This window comes from Ochotona curzoniae, unplaced genomic scaffold (genome assembly GCF_017591425.1).
Source record: "Ochotona curzoniae isolate NIBS_2020 unplaced genomic scaffold, NIBS_Ocur_1.0 scaffold_3208, whole genome shotgun sequence".
NCBI classification, from domain to species: Eukaryota; Metazoa; Chordata; class Mammalia; order Lagomorpha; family Ochotonidae; genus Ochotona; species Ochotona curzoniae.
This window is the reverse complement of record NW_024467106.1, coordinates 1,427,462-1,453,002: the sequence shown is the minus strand read 5'-3', so window position 1 is coordinate 1,453,002 and position 25,541 is coordinate 1,427,462. Positions and strand designations below refer to the sequence as shown.

The 25,541-nt window shown below is 65.0% G+C and overlaps 1 protein-coding gene across 1 annotated transcript in view; it reads left to right on the top strand.

Moving 5' to 3' along the window:
- Window positions 1-493: 493 nt before the first annotated feature.
- Window positions 494-25,541, top strand: part of COL5A1 (collagen type V alpha 1 chain) — a 69,090-nt gene continuing 44,042 nt past the window's right edge. Inside the window, exons 1-5 of the mRNA XM_040963355.1 lie at window positions 494-623; window positions 16,163-16,330; window positions 17,472-17,685; window positions 17,769-17,931; window positions 25,052-25,183. Coding sequence (XP_040819289.1) covers window positions 494-623; window positions 16,163-16,330; window positions 17,472-17,685; window positions 17,769-17,931; window positions 25,052-25,183 — 807 coding nt within the window. The remainder of the gene's footprint in view (window positions 624-16,162; window positions 16,331-17,471; window positions 17,686-17,768; window positions 17,932-25,051; window positions 25,184-25,541) is intronic.

The window sequence follows — 25,541 nt, the reverse complement described above, 5'->3', positions numbered from 1 at the left end:
CGGAGCTCTGATTTGCTGTGGGAGTCGGGGATCTACAGACTTGGCGGGTGCCTGCGCCGAGAGAGGGAGGGAGCAAAACGGGAAAAAGTGCAGGGCGCCGACGGCGAGGTCCCCACTCGGCGTCCCCGCGGCTGCTGGCGCAGGCCCTCACTCCGGAGGAGCGCGCGCAGGGAGCAGGGCGCGGGGCGGTGTCGGCGAGCAGGAGGCCACCAGGACTTGGGAGAAAGGGAGGAGGAGGCCAGGGCCACTGAGTCGAGCGGGTCGCGGCCGACCCTTGAGGCCAAAGTTGAGCCCGCCTCCCACTCCGCCCGTGGGCCAGCGCGCCAGCCGCCCCCTGCCCGAAGAGCCGCCGCCACAAAGGAGACCGGGTCGGCGCCAAGAGTTCCCTATGACCTCCTGAAGTTGTGCGCTGCCCGCCCAGTCCTCTGCCCGGGCCGTGCCCCGCCGCCCCCGCGCGTCTTGGTGCGCCCCGGCCGCCCCGCGCGCTGCCGGCATGGACGTCCACACCCGCTGGAAAGCGCGCAGCCGGCTCCGCCCGGGCGCGCCACTGCTGCTGCCGCCCCCTCCGTCGCTGCTGCTGCTGCTGCTGCTGCTGCTGTGGGCGCCGCCTCCGAGCTGCGCAGGTAAGGGCGCTCTTGGGGCGCGCGGGGCGCTGGCACCGCTGTCATCGCCGGGGCGCACTCGCCTGCCTCAGCGCCCCCACGGCTTTCCCGGCTGGGCTTGTGTAATGCACGGGCCGAGACGTGGAACATCTTTTTTTTTTTTTTTTGGCGGGGCGTGGTGTGGGGGTGGGGTGGGGGAAGCGTCCTGGAGAGGGAGAGGCTCCCGCAAGGAACTGCTGTGGCAGGCAGCCCCCTCCCCAAACGGGCGGGCCAGGCGGGACTTCTCTCCCAGCCCAGGAAGGCACGCAAGTTGGAGCAGCCTGGGGTGGGGGTGGTGGCGGGGTGGCTTCGAGGCTGCCAAACTTTTGTCCTGAAGCTGCGCTCTGCATCCCAGGGCTCTGGCCCACACACCCTGCAGCCCAAGTCCGGGAAGGGTCGCCCCCTAGAGTTGACCAGACCAGGGAATGGGGGAATCCAGCAGCCCGAGCTCCCATGACGCTGGTGATGGAGACTGGGGCCGCCCCCCATGCTCCCCCATCCCACTCCGTGTGTGGCACGCTTTGTAGGGTGCCGGAGTGTACCCCAAGCAGCGACCTCGTCATGAGGCCGTTTTCCTGGGGTCCTCCCCCCCCCACCAGGGCCCCGCGTGCCTGGAGGAGAGCTGGCAGCTGGCTCTGGGGTCTGGGCTGTGAGCCGTTCGGCTGGTGGCCACGTGTGAGATGCGTGTGAGATGCGTTCCTCCGCCGCCAGCCCTCGGCCCTTACAAGGAAGGAACGCCTCCCGGGGGAGGGGCAGGGAGGGCCCTGGGAGGCCCGGAGGCTCCCCCGACGGCCTGGGTCTGGGTTCCTGCAGCTCCAGCTCTCACACGCCACCCGGGATCCCCTGGGCTGAGAGGGCCCGTGCTGTCAGCCCCTCGAGGGGGGCAGGGCGGGGGCAGAGCCCTCAGTCCCTGGATGCCCTGACATCCCATGAACAGGGAAGTGGGAGGCTGGCAGGCTCCCAGGACACCTGGCCCGGCTGTGCCAGAGCACCTGAGCGCGCCAGAAGGCCACTTCTCTGGGGAGTGTGGTCTGAGAAGGCGAGTGGGAAGAAGGGCTCGTGGCATCCCATGTCCCAACTCCAAGGTCCCTTTCCTTGTGCCGGTGCCGTGGGAAGGAGTCGGGGCATGGGGCTACAGAAAAGCTTGGCCTGGCCTCCCGGGACCCTGGGACCCTGGCCCTGGGCTGTGTGTGTGTGCCCCCCACCCCCAGGCCAACAGGCCTTGTGTTATTTGGAGGTGGGGGACCACAGAGGCCCCCTCCAGAAAAGTAGTGTCTGGCTGTGGGTGTGGCCAGGGGACCCCCGCTCTCCTGGGATTCCCATTCAAGAACATCCTCTCGTCGTCCCCCCCCCACCAGAGGCTGAGCTGGGCGCCTGGACCCCACCCCTGCCCGCTGGCTGTCTTCTGCCCACTCCAATTGTCCTAATTGAGCTGTGGGTTGCGGCCATGGAGTTGGACTTGAGGAAGCCAGCGGCGTGCGTGGCTGGGCGCTGTCCACTGGCCCCGTGGAGGGCGGGGGAGGCAGGAGAGGCCCCTCCTCCCCTGCGTCCTGGGGCTGCCAGATGTTTTCCGAGTCCCGGGTTCTTTTTTCCTGCCTTCCTCGTGGCCAAGTGTGCGAAGGAGGGAAAAGTGAGATTGCATTTGGGGCTGTGCGGCCTTGTAACGGGGAAGCAGGCGATGCAAAATGAAACATGACCCCAATATTTGGAAATTGAGGTCATCTCCTGAGCGTACCATTGGCGGCCCCGGTCACGTGACCACACCCAGCGGGGGATTTGCGGGGAGCACAGGCCAAGTCGTGTGTGGCTCAACAGGTATCAAATGGTTAACTCTGACTCGGTCCAGCTGGCTGCCGCCCGCCTCTGTCCCCTGCCCCCTAAAGTGCCGTCAGCGTGGGCCAGCTCAGTTCTGGGCCGCTTTCTCATCTGGGCTGTAAGTCAGCAGCCGCAGAGGCGGGCCCATGGTCCCCCTCGGGCGCTCTGACCGCCCAACCGCCCAGCAAAGACCCCCAGGGATGGCGAATTGTCTGCCCGATTGCTGTCGCCGCAGGATGCTAGGTGGAGCCTGCTCCATCACCCCCCACCCTCAGATATTTTGGGGCTTGCCCCACGATTGACCACACCCTCTGACCAGTACAGTGTCTTCCCAGTGTGCATGGCCCCCCGTCTGTCCCCGCAGCCGGGGTGCAGGCCTTGTTGGGTATAACGGGGGATGGGGAGCCACCCCCCTTGTAAGGACGAGCAAAGCTGCTGCAGGGGCAGGGGAGGACCACCCTTGCCCCACTCGCCCCTCAGTTCAGCTTACATGGGGGCGGCTGTCCTGGGCAGGGCTTGGAGACAGCTGTGCTGGGCAGCGAGTCAGCTGGCACCTGGAGGGAATACACACCCTCAGCCAGGCAGCAGGGGCCAGGCAGCAGGGGCCCCCGGTGGTGCCCTCAACACCTTCAGCCAGGCCGCCCAGGAGCCAGGCAGCAGGGACCCCTGGCGGCCTGCCTGACTGCCCGCTCCGTGCCCACGGCACTGCAAGGGACCAGGTGTTTGTGGCTTAGCCCAGGATGGAGGCTCCTGCCTGGCTTCTGCCAGCCCTTTTTTTGTTGTTTTATTTTTAAAAGTTTGATGACAATGCCTTCGAAGGGCACCTGATTGGCCACAGGTCCCCGTGCCCAGCCCACCTGGGCCTCCTCACATGTGGTTACAACCTGCCTGGCTTTTGTACGCTGGTCTGGGATGCATGGCGGGACCCCACCTTGCCTCCGGGGGCTGCCTCCCTGTGGTGGACAGCCTAACTCGACCTCTGGGGACTCAGGTGTCCTTCAGGGAAGTCCAGGGGGTGACCTGCCCTGGGCAAGCAAGAGAGGCTTCCTGGAGGAGGCCGCCTGCTTGCTTTTCCTCCTCTCTGTCCTCTGGCTAGCGTCCCCTTGGCAGGGCCCTCTTCCTGCTCTGCTTTCAATCTAGCTGCTGGCCCCACCTTCCTGGCACGGAATCGCCCAGCTGTGTCCCAGGCTCCCCGGGCTGTTGCCCCTGCCTGGGGAGGCCTCTAACATGGCTGAGCCCAGGGGCCGGAGGGAAGCGAGTGGGGGCTGGGTGCAGGAGCAACCCTGGCCTGGAAGGAGGCGGGCGTCGGCGTGGCGCTGCACTGCTCTGGGGAGAAGGCTCGGACGGCCATGGTGCGAGACACTGTTGGAGGGCCGTCCCTCCAGCCATCAGTGCCCCAAGAGCTCCCAGCACTGAGTTTTGCCTCTGAGAGGTGGGCGGGCGGCCAGGCTGGGCTGGCACTGGCCTTCGTGTCCTGCTAATGTGCTGTTCAGGGGGTCTGGGGCACCTGCTGGCATCATGGCGCGTGTACTGGGCCCCCTGTGGCGAAGTTCCCACAGTCCTCCCACAGTATCAGGGCTCCCTCAGCACTGAGGGCCAGTGGTCCGGCCAGCTGGGAGGCCCAGGTGGGACTCCCAGCTCTGCTCCCGTCATGCCGCTGCGTCCCCTCAGGGGCCCACTCCTGTGTGTGCACGTGTGTCCTCTGCATGTCCGTGTGACCCGTGTGTGCTGGGGGTACACACTTCTGGAGCATGCCTGCACACGCGTGTTCACCTGTGTGTCTCTCCTGAGGTGCGTCCGTATGAGGGCCCATGTGTCTGAGGAGCTGGCGGCAGGCGGGATGGGAGATGCGCAGGTGACCGTGAAGCCACGGGGTGCAGTGCAACGCCCTGGGCGAGGGCAGGGGTCTGTGTGGCTCACAGAACCTCAGGGTGCCCTCTGAAGCCAGTGTCTGGCCTGGGGCAGCACCAGGGCCTGAGCTGATCCGTCCTTTCTGCAGCTCCTGCTGGCTGTGACTCAGTTTCCCTGTGTGATGGCAGGGTCCTGGCTCGGATGACACGTGGGGACCCCGAGGCGGCCCTGGGCTGTGAGGGCCACATCTGTGCATGCCACCCTCGTGGGTCCCAGGGAAGAGGTGACACAGAACGTGGCTGGCGGCGTGGGGAGTGGGGGTTGTGCAGCAGCACCCCAGGCCACACTTAGCAGCCCCCCTTGTTCCAGGGTTGAATGGGGGCCTGGGCTCGGGCCTCTGCCTGGCCCCCAAGTCTGTGGCATGTAGCGGGGGCCTGTGAGGATGTGTGCCACAGTGGCTTTGCCGTTTGGTACTGTTTCTTTGCCAGCCCAGGCTCCCAGGAGAGAGGTTTCTGGAATGAGCTGGTGATGGGCTGCCTGGGTGGACAACAGTGAGGGTGATGGGGTCATTTGGTGTCAATCTCCTCAGATGGACTGAGCCATCAAATTGTCGTCTTCCCCCCCACGTGGCCATCATTCTGGAAGATTCCCCAGCCCGGTAATGAGCCCTGTTACCAGGCATGCCATGGTCTTTGGGTGAGTCAGACCTGAGACGGGACCGCAGTCTGACCCAATTTTCTCCAAATACAATTACGCAGCACGGGGGGCAGGGCTGGCGGGAGGGTGTGTGCGTAGGCCTGGCCCCTGGCTGGGAGCGTCCCAGCTCTGCCAGCTTGCTGGACCCACTGCCCACCCCTCCATCATCCGTCTGTCCTGCGACTCGGCCCTGTGGGGTGCTGGGGACCTCTTAGTCTTTTTAAACCAGTGTCTCCCCCCACCTCCCCGTGCGTGGCAGAGCGCTCCAGCTCCTGGATTGCAGAAGCGGCCATCGCTTTGTGTGGGTGTGGCATGGCCTCTGTGCAGGGGAGGGGTTTGTGTGCCAGTGTGCACGAGCCTCTGCCATGAGCAGCCCGGGCAGATGCACAGGTGACCGGCAGGCAGTGAGGCCCCAACACTTGGGAAGTGGCGTGAATGCCGGAGGTGTGGCTGGAGGAGGCACCTGTCTGGCAGCCCTGGTAGGGCCGCTGCTGGTCGGGTGGGAGGGGAGGTGTGGGGGTGTGGCGTGTCCCAGCAGCTTTCCCACACACACCTGCACTGCGGGTGGAGCTTCCCCCACCGGGCTTGTCTACAGATGCTCAGAAGGAAGCCCCGTGAGTCCAGCAGTGTGGAAGGCACGTGGGCCACCGTCTGCTGGTGCACTCACTGCCGTGGGAAGCATCGATGCCAGGGCCTCCATCAGCAGGCAAAGCCGGAGGAGGCAGGTGCGGCCTAGCTTGGAGTGTTCCGTGGGTATAGCTGCCACCTGCAACACTGGCACCCCATGTGAGTGCAGGTTCAAGTCCCGGCTGCTCCACTTCCCAGGTGGCTCCCTGCTAATGTGCCTGGGAAAACAGCGGAGGACCCTTGCGCCTGTACCCACATCTGAGACCCAGTTAGGGCTCCTGGCTCCTCGTTTCAGCCTGGAAAAGCCTGGCCATTACAGCCGTTTGAGGAGGGAGCCAGTGGTTGGAATCTCTCTGTCTCTCTGCCTTTCCAATGAATAAACCAATCTTAGGGAAGGAAGAGGGGGCGCACTGGCCGTGGCTAGCCATGGGGTGGCTGGGGTGGGGGTCCTGTCCCTCGGCCTGGTCCTGCTGCCCAGCGCAGCTGCCCTGAGCACGTGGGGCCCTGGGCCTGTGTGGGTGATGGCAGCCAGGGGCAGGTGCTGGGGTGCCGGTCCCAGAGCCCTGGGTGCTGGGGACGTGTGGCATGGGAAGGAGGGGTTGGCTTTGCCTGGGGAAGCTGGAGTCTGCGAGGCCCCCGGGGGTGGCGTTTCTCACAGCCAGGTCCCTGCACCCCGCTTTGCTGCCGGCTTTTCTTCCGTTCCTTTCCATTTGGGGTCTGTCTTCTACTCTCTTGCCTAGGTGGCTGCCACAGCCAGGCCTGGGCCAGAGCCCAGAGCCCGGAGCCCCACCCGAGTGTCCCGTGTGGATGGCTGGGAGGGTCCCAAGGCCTCAGGCCGTCGTCTGCTACCTCCCACGGGTACGTGTGCGGGGAGCTGGTCCTGGGACCCAGTGCCTGGACATAGCATGCAGGTGTCCCAAGCTGAGGCTGCTGCAGCCCCCGTTAGGGGACACCGGAGGCTCAGCGCGGCTCATACCCCCACCCCACCCCAGGGGGCTGTACAGGGAGGGGCTGCAGCCAGCCTTGCTTCCTGCCCAGTCCCACCCGAGGACTCCTGATGGGGCCACGTGGGCAGGACAAGGGGGGGGGCTGCCAGCCGACCCCACCCCTCTTGCTGGACTCCTGTGTGTCTTCCGCCACCCACTGCTCCTGGGATGGCGGTGACAGCCGCTGCCACCGTGGGGCCTTGTCACCCTGCCAGCCGCCGAGCTCCCCTGGGAGTGAGGCTGGCCCTGTAGCCTGCCACAAAGCCTCAAAGACAGGGACTGGAGGCTGTGTGGGCCGGGATCCCCTCCTGGCCTCCACGTGTGGCATATCACCCTGGCGGTGGTGGACCCTTCCCACTTGGCACCTCACCCCCCCCCCCCAGCTGCTGCAGGGTTTCCAGGCCTGGGGAGGGGGTGGTACTTTGTCCCACTGTCCTGAGTCCCCACGTTGCTTGCAGGAGTCTGAAGCTTGGGCTCTTAGCCGCAGGAGCACTGGTGGGTCCGGGCAGCCTGATGGCCAGCACCTGCTGACCCCCTGGGGCTGCTGGGAGAGCTCCACCCACACAGGCAGACCACACCCGCACTGGATGGTCCTGGGACAGGGTCTGTGTCTGCCCCAAACCTGGGCCTGAGGACTTCCGGAAGCTTCTTTGCTCCCCCGCCTTCCCAGCCCCGCCTGTGTCCTCGGACGCCTCTCCTGGCCCCTCTGTGTGGACACGCTTTCCCTTCTCCTCCCCGGGGCCATGGCTTGGCTGATTACAAGCAGCTGCCGGCCAGCCCGGCCCGGGGTCCTGGGGACACACTCACACTCAGGGTTGGGGCAGTGTGGTCGGCTCAGTCCCTGTTGGGGGCGTGGCCACCGAGGGAGAGGAGGAGGTGAGGCCTGGTGACCTTTGCCCCCTGCCTCCCCTGGGGTAGGGTGGGTGCCAGGCCTGGACTTCTGGACTTGCGCCTTTCTGTCCTCTCCCCACCCCCGGTCTCCCCACCCAGGGCCCCTGGCTGAGGGGCGGCTGCTCTGGGCAGGGGGAGGGCTGCACTGGGTGGGGAGTGGGCCCCTTGTGTCTGGGGGGGGGGACTCTGTTCTGAGCCATTTTTTCCATTCTCGTGGGAGGCGAAGAGGGACAGGCGGAGCCAGGCAGGTGCTGCCTGTCCAGTGTCTGCTGAGGTCTATGGCAGCAGCTGCCGTGTGGGCTGTGGTCCGAGGGGTCAGCTGGGGTGGTTCAACCAGCCTGATGGGGCTCGGAGGCCGGGGCGTGGGGATGGGGTCTGGGGGCTGGCAGGCGCCGTGTGGGCTGTGGTCCGAGGGGTCAGCTGGGGTGGGAGGCCGGGGGCGTGGGGATGGGGTCTGGGGGCTGGCAGCTGCCGTGTGGGCTGTGGTCCGAGGGGTCAGCTGGGGTGGTTCAACCAGCCTGATGGGGCTCGGAGGCCGGGGCGTGGGAATGGGGTCTGGGGGCCATGTGCCACATCAGCACTCGGAGGGGAGCAGAGCCCGAGGCTTGACCCGGAAGCTTGCCCTGCATCCCAGGAGCCAGGCGTGACTCACACACTGTCTGCTGTGTGGAAGTGGACTGTGGGTCCAGGAAAACGATTAGTCCTCCAACGCCCGCCTCCCCACGCCCACGCACATCCCAGGCAGACCCTGCTGGCTGCGGACGGCGGGGCAGTGTCCAGGTGGACAGGCCGTCTCCGGTACCTGGCCCTGATGGCTCTGCTTGAGGGTCCCCTCAGAGGCCGGAGTGGCCGAGGGAGGCCCTGGGCCCCATCAGGACGCTGGGAACCTTGGATGAACTCTGAGTTCTGCAGGGACCCGAGTCCGGGCCCAGAGTCTCTTGGGGACAAGGGTGGTATTGCACCCGGGGACCCCTGGTGTGGGGACCCCTCCTGACCGTCCTCTGCTTGTCTCTGCACCTGCAGAATGGGTCCAAGGATGCCCACCTGCCTCTTTAGACCACCCTACCCCAAAGGCCCTTTAGATGGGTAGACAGGTGTTAGAAAGCCTGGGAGCCCCTGCGTGCGCTGCCCTGGGGGAGGGAGCGTGCGAGGGGGACAGGTGGGATTTGCCTGGGGTCCTCAGGGGGGTGTGCTTAGGGTGGGCGTGGGGTGGCGTCCTGCCTCCTGTGTTACTGAGAGCCGCCTTGGAGGGTCACCTCTACCCGGGCACAGGGCCGGTTCGTGGCAGGGTCCGCGTGCGTGGCTGCTCCTCTCACGCCCCTGGTCGGTTCCACGGCCACTCGGCTGACAGTGCTTCCTGCCTGTGGGGCCAGCACGTGTGGCTTCCGGCCTCCGTGACCGGCCAGCCAGCTGCCGAGCTGAGAGGCTCAGGGCCCTGGCCCTTCTTGGGTCTGCCTGGTCCCTGCCCCCTGGCTGCCCCTGTCCGAATGAGCCTGTCCAGGCCCTTGCAGCCCAGCCACCGTTTATTCCATTTTGCCCTTCAGAAGGCCCGCCAGGGACTGTCCGGCGGGCTCAGAAAAATTCCTTGGCTGCCATCCCTCCCTCGGCGTGAGCTGGTTGTCTGGGGCTCCTGGGCGCACTGGGCGGCCCGCGACACCTCCTGGACACTGCCTCTGCCTCCTGCGTGGGGCACGGACCCCCGCATCTCCAACACTGTACTCCACACTCAGAGCCGCCCTTTGGCATGGCTGACCCTGCCTGGGGCTGTAGCTGAGCCCCCGTGGATGCCCTGGGCTCCAGGCCTGTCCTTCCCATTGCTTGTCCCAGTGACGCAAGGTCCCTGGGCAGGACGGGGGGCAGGCTGTGTCCCAGCTCTCCTAGCCACTGGGGGTGTTTGCCAAGTGCCCTGGGAATGTTTCCTGTGGTGGGCGAGCCTTCTGCTGTCACAGGCCTCTGCTCTGATCTTGCCCACCACCCCACCTCCACAGCTCTGCCTGGGGGGAGGTGGGCAGTGGCCAGGCAGGACAGGAGTGAGTGGGCACCTGCACAGGAGCCATGCTTGGAGTCCTGGCTCCGCATGGCCCATAGGCGGGGTCTGTGCTCTGATGTCTACCAGAGCCTGCCCATCCCCCAGGCCTTTTGAGCGCTCAGCCTGCCCATCCTCTGGGCCCTGTGAATGCCCAGGCTGCCCAGCCCTGCGAGTGCCCAGCCTGCAGGGGCTGTTTTATCACCCACAGCGACCCTAGTGACCACCTCATTCATTTAATTAGGAGCCATTTCTTGTTCCTCCGCGCTGGACCTGCTGGTGTCTGGAGGCTGTGTCCTAGGCTGCTTCCCACCAGGGGGCACTATCGTCCTTCTGGGGCTGCTGGGATAGGCCCCTGGGGGAGCCCCCACACTGTTAGGTGGGGCACTTAGCTCTCGCCTGGGGCCCTGGCGGCAGCGTAGCGCTTGCACCCTGACTGGGAGAGATGGGGTCAGTCACACGGTCGGTGGGGACCCTGAAGGAGCATCTGGGAAGGTACAGCCAAATCCTTCCTCAGTCTGCTACCAGAACGCATCTGATGGACCAGGGACGGACGAGAGACTGAAAACTCAGACCACATGGGACCGTCCCTGGTGGATTGGAGAACAAAATCCAACGCAAGCAGGAACAGAACGGAGGGTCAGCGTGCTGGGCCATGGGCGCCTCCCGTGTGGCCAAGGACAGGCTCCAGGAGACACACAGGGTCCCTCACAGGGGTTGGGGGGCTGCCCCAGGGGTCGTGGACAGCGAGGTCTCCGGGCAACCGGTGCCCTTGGGGGCGGAGAGAGGGAGGCGAGAAGCAGCGTGCACACCCCAGCCCGTGGCTCCTCCTCTTTGCAAAGAAGCTGTGTGGATGTGGGCCACGAGGGGGACGGGCAGGCCCCAGGACCCGTGGTCTTATCTGCCGCGGGCCTGGGGGGTGGTAGGCAGTTGAAGGCCTCTGACCCTGTGAACACCCTCTAGCCCCCGGCCCGCTGTCACTCCGTGGCCTGTACTGTCCGCAGGGGGTGCTCGTCGCGCTTGGCATTGGCCGGCTGGCCCTACCGTAGAGACTGGCAGTGGAGCCACGCCTTCCCTGGCCGTGTCCTTTCCCACAGCGTCGTCCCGTCTGCCTCACAAGCTGGCTGTCAGCTCAGAGGTGCCTCCCTACCTCTGGGAGTCCACCCCCCGGGGGAGCTCGGGCTGGGACAGCCGGGGCTCCCCGGGGACTTCTGCGTCTTGTTCCCATGAGGTCCCCGAACTCCAGCCAATGATGCTTGTGCCAGCATGGTAGAGTGGGCTTGTCTGCTGAGTGCAGAGCTGGGGGGTGTGGGTGGGACTGGGATCCTTCTGGAGACTCACCCTGAGTGTATCATCAAGTCCCTGCTCTCTGCTGAGCACACTGTGGGCCGCGGAGAGCTGCTGTGCCCCAGGCCCCGCCAGCCAGCCGTTCCAGTCCGATGCTGTGGGAGTGAGTACCCAGGAAGACGGGCAGCCTTGTCGGGGGCCGCCGTGTGCAGGTGGGAGAGCCTTCTGGAACGGGGCTGGGAGAGGGCAGGATGTGAGGCCAGGCACGGCAGGAGGAAGCTACATTTGTGGTCTTGGTCTTTCAGTGAAGGGTTAGGTTGGCCAGAGTCCAGCCTGGGGAGCCTTTTATTCAGGATAAATCAACAATGATGTAGTGCCGTCTCCATGCCCGCTCATCTGTCCATTTACCCACCTACACGTCTGCCCACTCACCCACACCACAAATCCGCGTAACCCCACCCACCCACCTGTCCGACTGAATGCGTCCACCGTGCTGTTCATTGGCATTATTCATCCCTCCATCCACGCTTCTGTCTTCCATCTATGCCTGGCTACTCTACCCATCTATCCACCCATCCACCCACCCACTCATCCACCCATCCACCCACCCATATACTCACCCACTCACCCATCCATCCATCTACCTACCCATGCATCCACCCATCTGTCCATCCATCCACCCACCCACCCACTCATCCACCCATCCACCCACCCATATACTCACCCACCCACTCATTCATCCATCTACCTACCCATCCACCCACCCATCTGTCCATCCATCCATCCACCTATTCATCCATCTGCCCACCCACCCACCCATCATCCATCCACCCACCCACTCATCCATCCACCCACCCACCCATCATCCATCCACCCACCCACTCATCCATCCACCCACCCACCCATCATCCATCCACCCACCCACCCATCATCCATCCACCCACCCATCATCCATCCACCCACGCACACGTGGATCCACCCACCCATCATCTCTATGTCCATCTCCACCCCTCGCTCTGGCCCACCTCCCATCGTGTGCTGGGCCACCCTCTTCCGTACCCCCCTGGTTTTAGTATTAGGATGTTTGTGGTCAGCATGGTCAGCTCAGACTTCTGTATTCTGCCTCCAGAGCTCGAGGAGGACCAGGCACTGCTGCCCCAGGCCTACCTTCGTAACACCAGGCACCATGGATTGGCATGCTCTGATTGCTGGCTTTTGTGGAGCCACCAGAAAAGCCAGGAGCTGCAGCGGCTTTGGTGCTGTCAGAGTGGCATGACAGGCCATGTTCTTGGGGCAGCAAGGGGAGGCAGGAGCTGTGGGGCTGGGCCAGCTGTGCCCCTGGGCACCCGGCTGCGTGCTCGGCAGGGACAGGAGGAGCAAGGCCAGTGTCCCCATGGTTTCAGCACGAGTGAACTGCTGGGAGTTGCGAGGTCGGTGTCCCTAGGCGCTGGCTGGGAGATTCCACCATCCTGCTTCTCTTGGAAACCGTGGGCCATGCTTGCTTGGGAGTGACGCAACACACTCCAGCTGCCCTGGGGAGTCCCCACTGGGCTCCCTGTGCCTTGCGTCATGGTATGGTCCCCATGGCCGCTGGGCAGGTCCATGTGGGCCATGGTGCAGCCACCTGCCTGCCCCTCTCGGGCAGGTGGGACACAGCCGCAACTGAGTATTTGCTGAGTAGATGGGGCATACGTCGGCACTCTCCCTCCCTCCCTTCCTTCCTCTTTCTCGCTCTCTCTCTCCCTCTTTCTTCCTTTCTTCCTTCCTTGCTTCCTTCCTTCCTTTTTTACTAGAAAGGCAGTTTTGCAGAGTGGAAGACAGGCGCAGAGAGACAAAGACCTTGCAGCCGCTGCCTCAGTCCTCAAAGGGCACAGTGGCTGGAACTGAGCCGATCCAAACGGATCTCCCACCCTGCGGCAGGGTCCCAGTGACGTGAGCCGTCCTCCGCTGCTTTCCCAGGTGTGTCAGCAGGGAGCTGGATGGGCAGTGGAGCAGCCGGGCCCCTCCAGGGTGCTGCTGTCATCGCTGGGCCTGAGCTCCTGTGCGTTGATGTACAGAAATGTGAGCTTGACCTGGGATCGGTGGTAGCCCCAGGGCCAGCCCCTGGACGGCGCCTGCTGCAGACAGACGCTGGGAGCAAGGGCAGTTGGGGAGTTGGGCTTCATCCTGCACTGGGGACCCAGCCTGGTCCTGGCAGCAGTGTTTGGGAGGTTGAACCCGGGGGTGGGAGCCCTCTCCTCCGTCGCCGCCGCTTAGACAGACACATGGATAAAATTAAAGCTTGCCACGCCCCGTGTAACACGCAAAACTACAGACTGCGGGCCAAAGCAAAGGTCGAGTGTAAGATCTGAAATGATAAAATGTTTTTAAAAGGAAATCTTTTCCTTAAAACTAAATTGGGCGAAGATTTCTCAGGCCACAGAAACAATGAGCGGGCCAGCCCAGTGGCGTAGCAAGTTAAGCCTCTCCCCGTGGCATGGGCATCTCATAAGGGCGCCAGTTCGAGTCCCGGCTGCTCCACTTCCCATCCAACTCCCTGTTCATGACCTGGGAAAGCAGTGGAGGATGGTCCAAAGTCTTGGGACCCTGCACCTATGTGGGAGATCCAGAGGAGGCTCCTGGCTCCTGGCCGGTCCAGCTCTGGCCATTTGGGGAGTGAACCGGCAGATGGAAGATTTCTCTCTGTCTCCCTGTGCCTGATAAGCCAGAGTTCCTTCAAGTGGAACTTCACTGCTTCTCAGAAAGAGGACAAGGCAGCGACCGAGTGTTCAACATCCAGGAAAGCCTGAGCTTGTGCAGGCAGAGCAGGCTGCAGCTCCCCACCCCCAGCAGAATGACTCAGTTTAAAACTGGGCAAAGGGTTCAAAGAGATTGAGACGACACAGACGAGTGCCCAGTGTGGGTCTGAAGTCATCAGAACAACCGAAATTAAAACCATCGCAAGGCAGCGCCGGCACATGCGTGCAGGCAAACGAGGCCGTGAGGGGCTGCCCAGCGCCGTGCTCGGGGGTACAGGCACCACTTCAGGCCGGCAGCGCCACCGCTAGGTGCCCACGCATGTGCCCACGTGCCCCTGTGTGTGGGTCCCAGTGCTGCTCAGCTCAGAGGAAGTGAGGGAGGGTGCGTGTGGAGCCCGGTGGGGGAGGAAGGAGGCGACGCAGCCTCTCTCCCGGCAGACAGACCCCTCGCTTGGCTTGCCGTGGGTGGGGCTTTCTGTTGTGAAGATGGCTGCCATGGCCGGAGCTGAGCTGATCCAGAGGCAGGAGCTTCCTCCAGGTCTCCCGTGTGGGTGCATGGGTCTGTTTGACGGCTTGTCTGCTGTCGGTCGGGGCGTGGGCCGTGAGGTTTGCCCGTGGGTGCTTGCTGGTTCCCAGCCTGTTCTGAGCTCCTGCCCATGGTGGTCACCCCAGGCCTCTTCCTGCCGGGAGCCCCGAGAAAGGGCAGGTCTTGGGAGCGCCACCTGCCGGCCGGTGCTGGACCTGATACCTGACGCAGAGGGGGCAGGGCCGGTTCAGCGCACAGTGGGGCTGCAGCGCACAGTGGGGCTGCTGCCTCTGCTTGCCGAGGGCATCCCTTTTCGGTGTTGCTTTTGCAACAAGTCGTCTGAGTGGACAGAAGAGGCCTGCTCTGTGCTGTGTGGGTTAAGCCTCTGCCTGTGATGCTGCCATCCTATATAGGCATCGGTTCAAGTCCCGGCTGCTCCACTTCCTCTCCAGCTCCCTGCTAATGGGCCTGGAAAGGCAGCGGAGGACGGCCCAGGGTTTGGGCCGCTGCCCACACACCCCTCGGGTTTTGCCTGCCCAGCACTCACTGGTCTGTCTGCCCTCTTCTGTCTGTGACCTTTCCTCTTCCATTCCTGGTTTCTTACCTGAGGCCACCACCAGCTTGGGGACTGGAGTGGAGGCTCAGCCCCGGGGGGGTGCGGAGTGGGCATTGGTCAGCGCTGCTTCTGGTGCATGGTGCCAGTGCCCGGCCCTGCTGGCATGAGTGCCACCTCAGGGACAGCGCAGTGCGGATGGCAGTGGCTGTGGGTGGTACAGGCCCCTTGAGGACTGGAGCCAAAGCCCTGAGGACAGGCCTGCGGTGGGCGAGAGTGGCGTGTCCCCTGCTCAGAGCCTTGCCGTGAGGACCACGTGGGCCACGAGCCAGCAGCAGTGTGTGCCGCCGGGCGCCTGCCAGGGCCTCCCCACACCTGTTCAAAGATGAGGCTTTTCTTAGCTCTGGCACAGGAAGGCCTGGGCCGGCAAGAGCTGTGGCACTGGGCCTGGGAAGTGTCCGGTGGCTGTGGTGTGCTGCCACGGAGGGCTGGGAACATGTCGGCAGACATGACTGGCATGCAGCCCTGTGCCTTCCACGATGGAAAAGACAGGTGGCTGGGCAGAGCGGCATGGCTGCTTCCGATGTGGCCCCAGGGTGTGCCAGGTGGGAGCCCCGCCCCCTTGGCTTGACCCCAGCAGCCCCAGAGTCCAGTTTCAGAGAAAGAGACAGCCGGGGTCTTGTTTGGCAGGTGCAGTGACGGCTGGCACAGCGGCCTCTTCCGCGGTCCAGTCCAGGCCTGGCCCAGCTGCGTTTTCATGTCGCTCCCGATGGCCAGCGGACAGGGTTGCCCTGCCAGGGCTCTGTCCCCGGCGCTGAGCACCACAGAGGGGCTGACCCAGGAGCTGTGCGTGGTCCCTGGGGGCATCGCAGACCTGCCCTTGGGAGTCCAAGGGTGGGAGACAAGGGTCTTCTGAGACAGCGAGTGGGGGCCTTGCTTCAGTGCTAAACTGGGGGACCCCTGGCCCCCGTGTTTCTGAGCCTCCTGATTGGGTGGACTAGAAGATGCCTGCAGAGGTGTGATGCAGAAGAGGCAGGGGTGAGGAGTGAGGGGCAGGCGATGGGGAGGGGCAGCCACTCTGAGTTGCTGCCGCTGGGTTGCCTTCCTGGTCTGGTCCAGCACAGCCTCCTCCCTGCATGCTGTGCTCGCCTGCGTCCCTGCTGCCCACACTGCCCACCCTGGCCTGGCCTGCAGGGCTCCAGGCCCCTGGCCTGTCGGGCGGATCCCTTGCTAAGGGCTGCAGGACAGGCAGTGTGGCTGCACAGCCGCCCCGGGGCAGAGGGGTGCAGGTTCCTTGGAAGCAGCATGAGGGCCCCATGCCCACAGTTCCTGCTCACTGGCAGGACTTCCTGCAGGGTCAGCACTTGGGGAGGGTGTGGGAAGCCCTGGTTCTCATCAACAGACCCCGCCCTCCTCTGTCTAGGCCACGCCCGTGGGTGTGGTCATGTGCTGGCCCCGCCCTCATGCCTAAGTCCCGGCTATGGAAGTGGCCAGTGTGCTGACCCCGCTCTCCTGCCTTTTGCAGCTCAGCCCGCCGATCTCCTGAAGGTTCTGGATTTCCACAACCTGCCTGATGGGGTCACGAAGACCACGGGTTTCTGTGCCACGCGCCGCTCTTCCGCTGGTCCTGACGTGGCCTACCGCGTCACCAAGGACGCCCAACTCAGTGCGCCCACCAAGCAGCTGTACCCCGGTAAGAGGCGCTGGAGGGCAGGGTCTGGTTCCATCAGCCTGGCTGAGGCCCGGCAGGAGGGGCGAGGCAGGCAGGGTCTGGTCCCATCAGCCTGGCTGGGACCCCGAGCAGGAGGGACGAGGTGGGCAGGGTCTGGTCCCATCAGCCTGGCTGGGGGGCAGGAGGGGCGAGGCGGGCAGGGTCTGGTCCCATCAGCCTGGCTGAGGCCCGGCTGGAAGGGCGAGGCAGGCAGGGTCTGGTCCCATCAGCCTGGCTGGGACCCCGAGCAGGAGGGACGAGGTGGGCAGGATCTGGTCCGCTCAGCTGGGGCCCGGCAGGAGGAGCGAGGCAGACAGGGTCTGGTCCCCTCAGCTGGGAGCCCAGGCAGGAGGGGTGAGGCGCTGGAGGGCAGGGTCTGGTCCCCTCAGCCTGGCTGGGGCCCAGGCAGGAGGGGCGAGGCAGGCAGGGTCTGGTCCCATCAATCTGGCTGGGGCCTGGCAGGAGGGGCGAGGCGGGCAGGGTCTGGTCCCATCAATCTGGCTGGGGCCCAGGCAGGAGGGGCGAGGCGGGCAGGGTCTGGTCCCCTCAGCTGGGAGCCCAGGCAGGAGGGGCGGCACAGGCCAGGTTTCCGAGGGCTCGTGTTGATGTGACAGCAGTTACTGCCTGCTGCTGTGTCCCCCTAATGTCCCACGGTGGGCAGGTCAGGCTCCAGGCACAAGCAGGAGGTGTGAGACTCAGAGGCACTTGGGGTCGGGGCCTGAGGACCGGCCTGCAAGCCCAGCGGCCCTCCCGGGGGCGTCCCTGGCACAGGGTGCGGCTGTGGGCGGTAGGACTGCCTACCTCTGGCTTCCCTGGCCACGCTCGCCCCCCTGCCTGGGAGAGGCGGCCTGGCCCCACATGGGCTCCTCCTGGGGGTCTCGCCAGGAGAGGGGCCGGGATCTGGCCGTCCGTGTCGCTGCCCTGTGTGGCCCAGCCTGGAGCCAGATGCCCTGTGCTGCGTGCCTGCGCAGCCCGCATGTCTCCTGGGAGCGGGAGCAGCCTCTTGGTGGATGGGCTGCACAGCAGCTGTGAGGATGCGGGGCGTTCGGGACGGGGCGGGTCTGCTCCGCCTGCAGCGCGTGGCCAGGCTGGGGCCGCTGCTCATCTCCGTGCCCTCCGCCAGCGTCTGCCTTCCCTGAGGACTTCTCCATCCTGACCACGGTGAAGGCCAAGAAGGGCAGCCAGGCCTTCCTGGTGTCCGTCTACAACGAGCAGGGCATCCAGCAGCTGGGCCTGGAGCTGGGCCGCTCGCCCGTCTTCCTGTACGAGGACCACACCGGGAAGCCGGGGCCGGAGGACTACCCGTTGTTCCGCGGCATTAACCTGTCGGACGGCAAGTGAGTGGGCACGCGTGCGGCCCTGGGCGACATGCGGGGCAGGGGGTGCAGACGCCTCCACCGCGGCTGTCCGGCCTTTGCAGGTGGCACAGGATCGCGCTCAGCGTGCACAACAAGAACGTCACCTTGATCCTGGACTGTAAGAGGAAGATCACGAGGCCCCTGGACCGCAGTGACCACGCCATAGTGGACGTCAACGGCATCATCGTGTTTGGGACTCGGATCCTGGACGAGGAAGTGTTTGAGGTGAGTCCGAGTCCTCCGTCGGGGGCTGGCAGGTGTGGCCACGGCCCTGTGGCCGGCTGTGTGGCAGTGTGCCCGGCTGGCCATTTGCAGACCTGTGTTCATGGGTACAGACTCAGGAAGCAGCATCGCCCCGGCTTTAAACATGTAAGAAACGGCAGCCTGGGGGTTCTAGCCGGACGGGTGCCCAGCCGGGGCAGACCTGCTGCCAGGGAGGCAAGGCTGGAGATAGGGCCTCAGGGGGAGACGGCACGCTGCCGCCCAGGAGCCCACCTTGGTCTGCCCAGGAGGCCGTGTCAGACATCACAGCCGCTGAGTGGCTTGGGCCTCTGCCGTCCCTGGAGTGAGGTTTTAAAACTTGGGAAACGAACTCGGAAGAGTGCCTTGCTGTTGGGCGATTCCAAGGGCAGGGCTTCCCGCTGGCCGCACGCCTGCCCTGCTGGGATGACTTCCGTCCATCCCTCAGAAGCCCCTTTGTCCCCCCGGCTCTGCTGGGCGCCGGGCCAGCAGGAGGGACTTCCCACTGGGGCTTGCTCAGCCTGTGAGTGTGTGTGGGGGACAGAGGGGACTTCGGGGGGCAAGTGTAACCCACAGAGACCATCCCCACGGTGGGTCTCAAGGGAGGCCCCGAAGGGGAGCGCTGAGTGCTGCGTGCTGCCCGTCTCTGCCCCATCAGTGCTGTGTGCCACCCAGCTCTGCCCCATGGGTGCTGCCTGGCTCTGCCCTGTGGGTGCTGCCTGGCTCTGCCCCGTGGGTGCTGCCTGGCTCTGCCCTGTGGGTGCTGCGTGCTGCCAGGCTCTGCCCCGTGGGTGCTGCCTGGCTCTGCCCCGTGGGTGCTGCCCGGCTCTGCCCCGTGGGTGCTGCGTGCTGCCAGGCTCTGCCCTGTGCGTGCTGCATGCTGCCCGGTTCTGCCCCATACCCATGGCCTTTCTAGGTGGAGATGTGGGCAGGGCAGTGTGGCCTTGGCAGGGGGCCTGGGTCCCTGGGCCGCTGGTGGCCTCCTCTTTCCAGCCTGGGCTCATCCGTGCCCAGGGAGGCAGCCTCAGTGTGGGTGGGGCACGAGTGGTGGGTGTGGGGTACATCCGCCCGGTGGTGCTGCGTCAGGGTCAGCTGCCGGAAGGACCCTGGCCTGCGGGAGGAACCCCTGCATGGCCCAGCATAGGGCAGCCAGCAGGGTCTGGGCCGGAGCCAGAGACACGGCTGAGCTGAGGTTGGCAGGGCCACCTGGTGCCAGCAGCTGGCAGCACTCCTAGCCTCCGTCTGCCTGCCGAGGCCCAGGCGCTCACAGGGCCAGGCTGGTGACCTCATGCCCGGGCCCCTCTACCAGGGCCTGACTTTTCCACTGAGCTGTTCTTTCCGAGCTGTGCCTCCTGGGACAGGCGAGGGCCTGGGACTCAGGCTTGCTGCCGGGAGCTGTCCCATGCCTTGCCTGAGTGGCTGTGCTGGTGTAAACTGGGTGAGGGACAGAGGGGGGACGGGGCTCAGGTCCCCCAGGGTCCAGTGGGCACTCGGACACATGAGCAGGCCAGGGGTGGCAGAGGCAGCCTGAAGGCAGGTGGAGGCTCCCAGGGCGTCGGGCTGTCCTGCACGGGCTCGCTGCCTCCAGGAGCCACTCCTGCACTGTGTCCTCTCGCCTCAGTGACCCCAACTGACACAGGAACATGGAAGCTTCCAGAACTCAGTGGTGGGCATGGGGTCTGGTAGGAAGTAGGGAGGTGCAATGCTGGGCTTCTCCAGTGCAGGTCCCGGGGCAGGGGTGGGCGGGTCAGCGAGGCCATGGTCAGGCCAGAGGTCCGTGTGTGGCCATGGTCAGGCCGGGGGTCAGCAAGGCCATGGTCAGGCCAGGGGTCCGTGTGTGGCCATGGTCAGGCCGGGGGTCAGCAAGGCCATGGTCAGGCCAGGGGTCCGTGTGTGGCCATGGTCAGGCCAGGGGTCTATGTGTGTGTGGCCATGGTCAGGCCGGGGGTCCGTGTGTGGCCATAGTCAGGCTGGGGGTCAGCAAGGCCATGGTCAAGCCAGGGGTCTATGTGTGTGTGGCCATGGTCAGGCTGGGGGTCCGTGTGGCCGTGGTCAGGCCGGGCAACAGCTGGGAGGGTCCGCCTGCTTCAGGTGTCACCCCGGGAGCAGCTCCCCGCCCCCCCCCCCCCGCGGCAGCCTGCTGGGGGTCGTGAGTGAGTGCGGGGACTGTGAGTGAGGGGCGGGGGGCATGAGTGAGGGCGGGGACTGTGAGTGAGGGCGGGGACTGTGAGTGAGGGGCGGGGACTGTGAGTGAGGGGCGGGGGGCGTGAGTGAGGGCGGGGGGTCGTGAGTGAGGGTGGGGGTCCTGAGTGAGAGCGGGGACCGTGAGTGAGGGCGGGGGTCGTGAGTGAGGGCGGGGGCGCATGAGTGAGGCCGGGGGCTGTGAGTGAGGGCTGGGACCGTGAGTGAGGGCGGGGGTCGTGAGTGAGGGCGGGGACTGTGAGTGAGGGGCGGGGGTCGTGAGTGAGGGGCGGGGGGCGTGAGTGAGGGCGGGGGGTCGTGAGTGAGGGCGGGGGTCCTGAGTGAGAGCGGGGACCGTGAGTGAGGGCGGGGGTCGTGAGTGAGGGCGGGGGCGCATGAGTGAGGCCGGGGGCTGTGAGTGAGGGCTGGGACCGTGAGTGAGGGCGGGGGTCGTGAGTGAGGGCGGGGACTGTGAGTGAGGGGCGGGGGTCGTGAGTGAGGGGCGGGGGGCGTGAGTGAGGGCAGGGGGTCGTGAGTGAGGGCGGGGGTCCTGAGTGAGAGCTGGGACCGTGAGTGAGGGCGGGGGTCGTGAGTGAGGGCGGGGGTCTTGGGCCTGCTTCAGGCTTGTGCCCTTCCCGGAAGCTTTCCTTGGAGCCCTGCCATCTGTGTCAGCCTGGATTCCTCCCACAGTGGGAGGCCCAGCGGGCACGGGTCCTCCCACGGGTTGGGGGCCGCAGATCTGAGGCTGGTGTGGCCCCGGTCTCCCCGATCTCCCCTGTCTTGTGGGGACCCAGGCGTGGGCTCTGGGGCCCACTGTAAGTCTCCATGACTCTTGTGTGGAGCCCTGGACTTAGGACTGCCCGGCGTGAGGGTCAGGGTGCTGCTTCCTGACCCCTTGTCCCTCCTGGCACTGGGGAGCAAGGGGCAGTGGCCTCCCCACCCCCAGGGGGCTGGGGCGCAGGGTGGTTGGTTCTGTCATTGGAACCTGGGGGGAGGGAGCCAGCGAGAACCTGCACGCCAGGGGGTCCCACATGGTTTGTTCCATGGAAACTATGAGCAGGCTCTGCCTCTGGCCCAGACGTGGCTGACGTCACAGCTGGCCTTCCGGTGACATCATGCAGGGCACAGGGTGGATGCTCTGTGCCTCCACTGGGTGCGGGGTGAGGAGGGTCTCCCTGCTGGGTGGTGGCCAGCAACCCTGCAGCTGCTGGAAGGGAAGGAGGGAGCAACAGGGGTGGGGTGGGGCAGGGCAGAGCAGGGCAGGGCAGGACGGGGTGGGGTGGGGTGGGGTGGGGTGGGGCAGGGCAGAGCAGGGCAGGGCAGGGCAGAGCAGGGCAGGGCAGGGCAGGGTGGGGCAGAGCAGGGCAGAGCAGGGCAGGGCAGGGCAGGGCAGGGTGGGGCGGGGCAGGGCAGGGCCCTCCCAGGGCTGGGAGCTGCACTGGAGTGGTTGGGGAGGCTGCCACTTGCCCAGGTCAAGGCCTTGCCCCCTACTTGCCTTCAGCCCCAGCTGGAGCTGGGTTGTTGGGTTCAGGGTGAGGCTGGGAGGGGAGAAGCAGGCCCAGCCTGGAGCCGGACATGCCGCTGTCCCCCACCTCCCTGTCCCTCCCCCAAGTCCCCCCTTCCTGTCCCTCCTCTCTGTCCCCTCCTTCCTGCCCCCATCCCGTACCCCTTCCTTTTTCCAGTACCTTCTCTCCCACTCTCCCTCTGCATGGAGGCTGAGCAGCAGCCCTGGTCAACGGGAGGTCCTGGCTGTGGCAGTGACTGTCAGACCATGAGCTGTCAGCGTGGTCGCCCCTAAAGCTCAAGCCCCATCTCCTCCCTGATCGTGCAGTCTCCGGGAGCCCGGTGGGTGGGCTTTTCTCCCCTCGTGACAGTCCCAGGGCCCACAGTGCTCCTGGAGTGGCACGGTGAGCTGTGGCTATGCCTGGACAGGCCATGTGGCTGGGGTGGGGAGCAACGAGGACTGCTGTGGCTGGGATGATGACATGACGACAGTGATGGTGATGACAGATGGCAGCCGTGGCAGGTGTGACAGCATCCTGGTGTGACAGTGACAGATGGCAGCCGTGCCTGATCGGGCTCACGGTCCCGGTGGTGGCTGGAGACTGTGACCAGAGTTCTGGGGCAGCTGCCCCCTGCAGATTCAGGGCGCTCCTGGAGGAGGGTCTCATTCTCTTTTATCAAGAAACCGACATGTGGAGCAACCACGCCGTGTTATGTCCTCACAGCTGTTAGTGGTCAGGGCAGCTCAGGCCGCTGTGCCATCTCGCCCCGACTGTGCCTGGCCTGCATCTGTGTGTGTGTGTGTTGGGGGGGGGTGGAATGGTCCCTGGGGTCTGTGTGGGTGGGAGGGGCAGGGCTGAGGCCTTTCCCAGGAAGGCCGCCCTGCCTTGAGGTCCTTGGAGAGGGGTGGGCTGCTGCCCTGCAGGACCCCTTCTCTCTCCAGGTGGCTGGGCTGGCTGTTGTGTGCTGAGGTCTGTATGTTTCTGGGCCACCTCTGCCCCATCCTCTGCTCTCCTGCCAAGTGGTAGGTGTGCGCATAGCACCGGCGGTGTGGACCCAGTGGTGTGGGCATGGCACCAAAGGTATGGGAGTGGCAGCAGCAGTATGGGCGTGGCACCAATGGTGTGAGCATGGCACCAGCGTTGTGGCGTGGCACTAGTGGCGTGGGTGTGGACGCAGCAATGTGGACTTGGTGCTAGTGGTATGGGCGTGCCATCAGTGGCATGGGCGTGGCACCAGAGGCATGGGCGTGGACCTAGCAGTGTGGACGTGGACCCAGCAGTGTGGCAAGGCGCTGGTGATGTGGGCACGACGTTAGCACAGATGTGAGCATATTGAGCCATGTACCTCCTGGCGCGGGGCCGTAGGTGAAGCAGGCCAGGGCTGGTCTTCCACGCCACGCCAGGAGTGCCTGTGAGGGACAGTGGGAAGGGTGTCAGACATTAGCAGATGTTTAACCTTTGCATGAGACTCCTGGTTGTCCCATTCCATCTCTGAATTTCTCAGAGTTTAAGGGTATTATGGTGGTTCCTGAGTGCTGAGCAGGGATGGCTTATGCCCTGGTGAGGTGGAGCCTGCCCACGCCCAGGAGGAGCTGTTAGAGGGCCCGGGGTGATGCCAGAATGTTGGTCCTGCCCAGCGGGGTTCTGTGGAATACCTCAGTCTGCTGGCCCTGGCTAAGCATCCATGATGGCCTGGGGTTCCTGAGGTTGGACGAAGAAAGCTGGCCTGGGTCCTGTGTGTACAGACTTTGGGCCCATCCCGGCACCTGTGGCCTCTGCGGCACACTGGACAGAGGACCGCCAGCAGCTGCTGTGGAGGTGTGTGCTCACACGGGCTGCACGAGGCATGTGGCCCAGGTGGACGCCTAACCCAGACAGTGCAACAACGCCAATGCTGGGAGTGACAGTGGTGGCAGCGATGGTGTCTTGGTGTGACAGTGAACTGGTGTGTGTCCTGGTGTGAGTGTGTCCTGGTGTGACAGTGGCCTGGTATGACAGAGAACTGGTGTGACAGCGTCCTAGGGTGAGTGTGTCTTGGTGTGACAGTGTCCTGGTGTGACAACGTCCTGGTGTGACAGTGTCCAGGTGTGACAGTGTCCTGGTGTGTGTCCTGGTGTACAACATCCTGGTGTGACAGTGACCTGTTGTGACAGTGTCCTGGTGTCACAGTGTCCTGGTGTGACAGTGGTGGCAGTGATGGTGTCTTGGTGTGACAGTGTCCAGGTGTGACAGTGTCCAGGTGTGACAGTGTCCTGGTGTGACAGCGTCCTGGTGTGAGTGTGTCCAGGTGTGACAGCATCCTGGTATGACAGTGTCCTGGTGTCACAGTGTCCTGGTGTGACAGTGGTGGCAGTGATGGTGTCTTGGTGTGACAGTGTCCAGGTGTGACAGTGTCCTGGTGTGAGTGTGTCCAGGTGTGACAGCGTCCTGGTGTGACAGTGTCCTGGTGTGACAGTGTCCAGGTGTGACAGTGTCCAGGTGTGACAGTGTCCTGGTGTGACAGCGTCCAGGTGTGACACTGGCCCGGGATTGCAGTGACCTGACTGTGATGGTGCAATGGTGACAGCTTGCTACTCCCTGCCTTTGTCTTTGGGTCCTGGTTGTTGCCATGGTGTCCGATGTCCTCAGGAGCTCCCGGTGGTCCCTGGGTGATGGGTTGGGTCCGTGATTGATGGGTGCACACAGGGGCGGTGCTGAGATGGATGGGTGATGCAAGTGGATTTAGGAGTGGGTGATGGATCTCTCACAGGTGGGTGGACCCTTGGTGGGTGGACAGCCCAGAGACTCAAGTGGCTTTCAGGGCAGGAGCTTCCCAGGTGGTCAGTTGGGTTGTGATTTGGAGGCCAGCTATGCCCCATCCCTGCCTGAGCGCCCTCTGTGCCCTGTGGGTGCCGTGTACACTGTGTCCTCTGGGCCCCGTGGGTGTGTGTGCACTGTGCCCTCTGGGCCCAGAGGGTGTGCGTGCACTGTGCCCTCTGTGCCCCGTGGGAGCGTGCACTGTGCCCTCTGTACCCCGTGGGAGCGTGCACTGTGCCCTCTGGGCCCTGTGGGTGCGTGCACTGTGCCCTCTGTGCCCCGTGGGAGCGTGCACTGTGCCCTCTGGGCCCCGTGGGAGCGTGCACTGTGCCCTCTGTGCCCTGTGGGTGCGTGCACTGTGCCCTCTGTGCCCCGTGGGTGCCACGTGCCTTGTGTCCTCTGTGCCCGGTGGGTGCCGTGTACACTGTGTCCTCTGGGCCCCATGGGTGCATGTGCACTGTCCTATGTCCTCTGTGCCCCGTGGGTGCATGTGCACTGTGCCCTCTGTGTCCCGTGGGTGCGTGTTCACTGCCCTGTGTCCTCTGTGCCCCGTGGGTGCCACGTGCACTGTGCCCTCTGTGCCGCGTGGGCGCGTGCACTGCCTGAGCACCTGTCCTTTGCAGGGGGACATCCAGCAGCTGCTCTTCGTCGCGGACCACAGGGCAGCCTACGATTACTGTGAACACTACAGCCCTGACTGCGACACGGCCGTCCCCGACACTCCCCAGTCGCAGGACCCCAACCCGGATGAATATGTAAGTTACTCATGAGGGGCCCAGGCTCTGGGGGGGCAGAGACCAAGGAGCCCGCCCCACTTCTGCAAGCCCATCAGAGGGGCTGGGTGTGAGCCCTACGACCCCTGCTCCCAAGGCCGCCTCACAGGGGGCTCTCCTATCTGACCTCTGACCTCGGCTGCTCATGCCATTGGCATTGTGTCCAGGCTCCGGGAAGCATGAATCCCGGGCTTGGGCTGAGCACCGTGGGGCCCCCCAGTCTTGGGCCCTCCCTGTACCTGACACCCCAACCTCTCCATTTCCTACCCAGCCCCTCCCAGTGGGTCCCCAAGCCTGAGGTCAGGGCAGGCTGCCGGGGGCAGCCCGGCTGGGTGGAGAC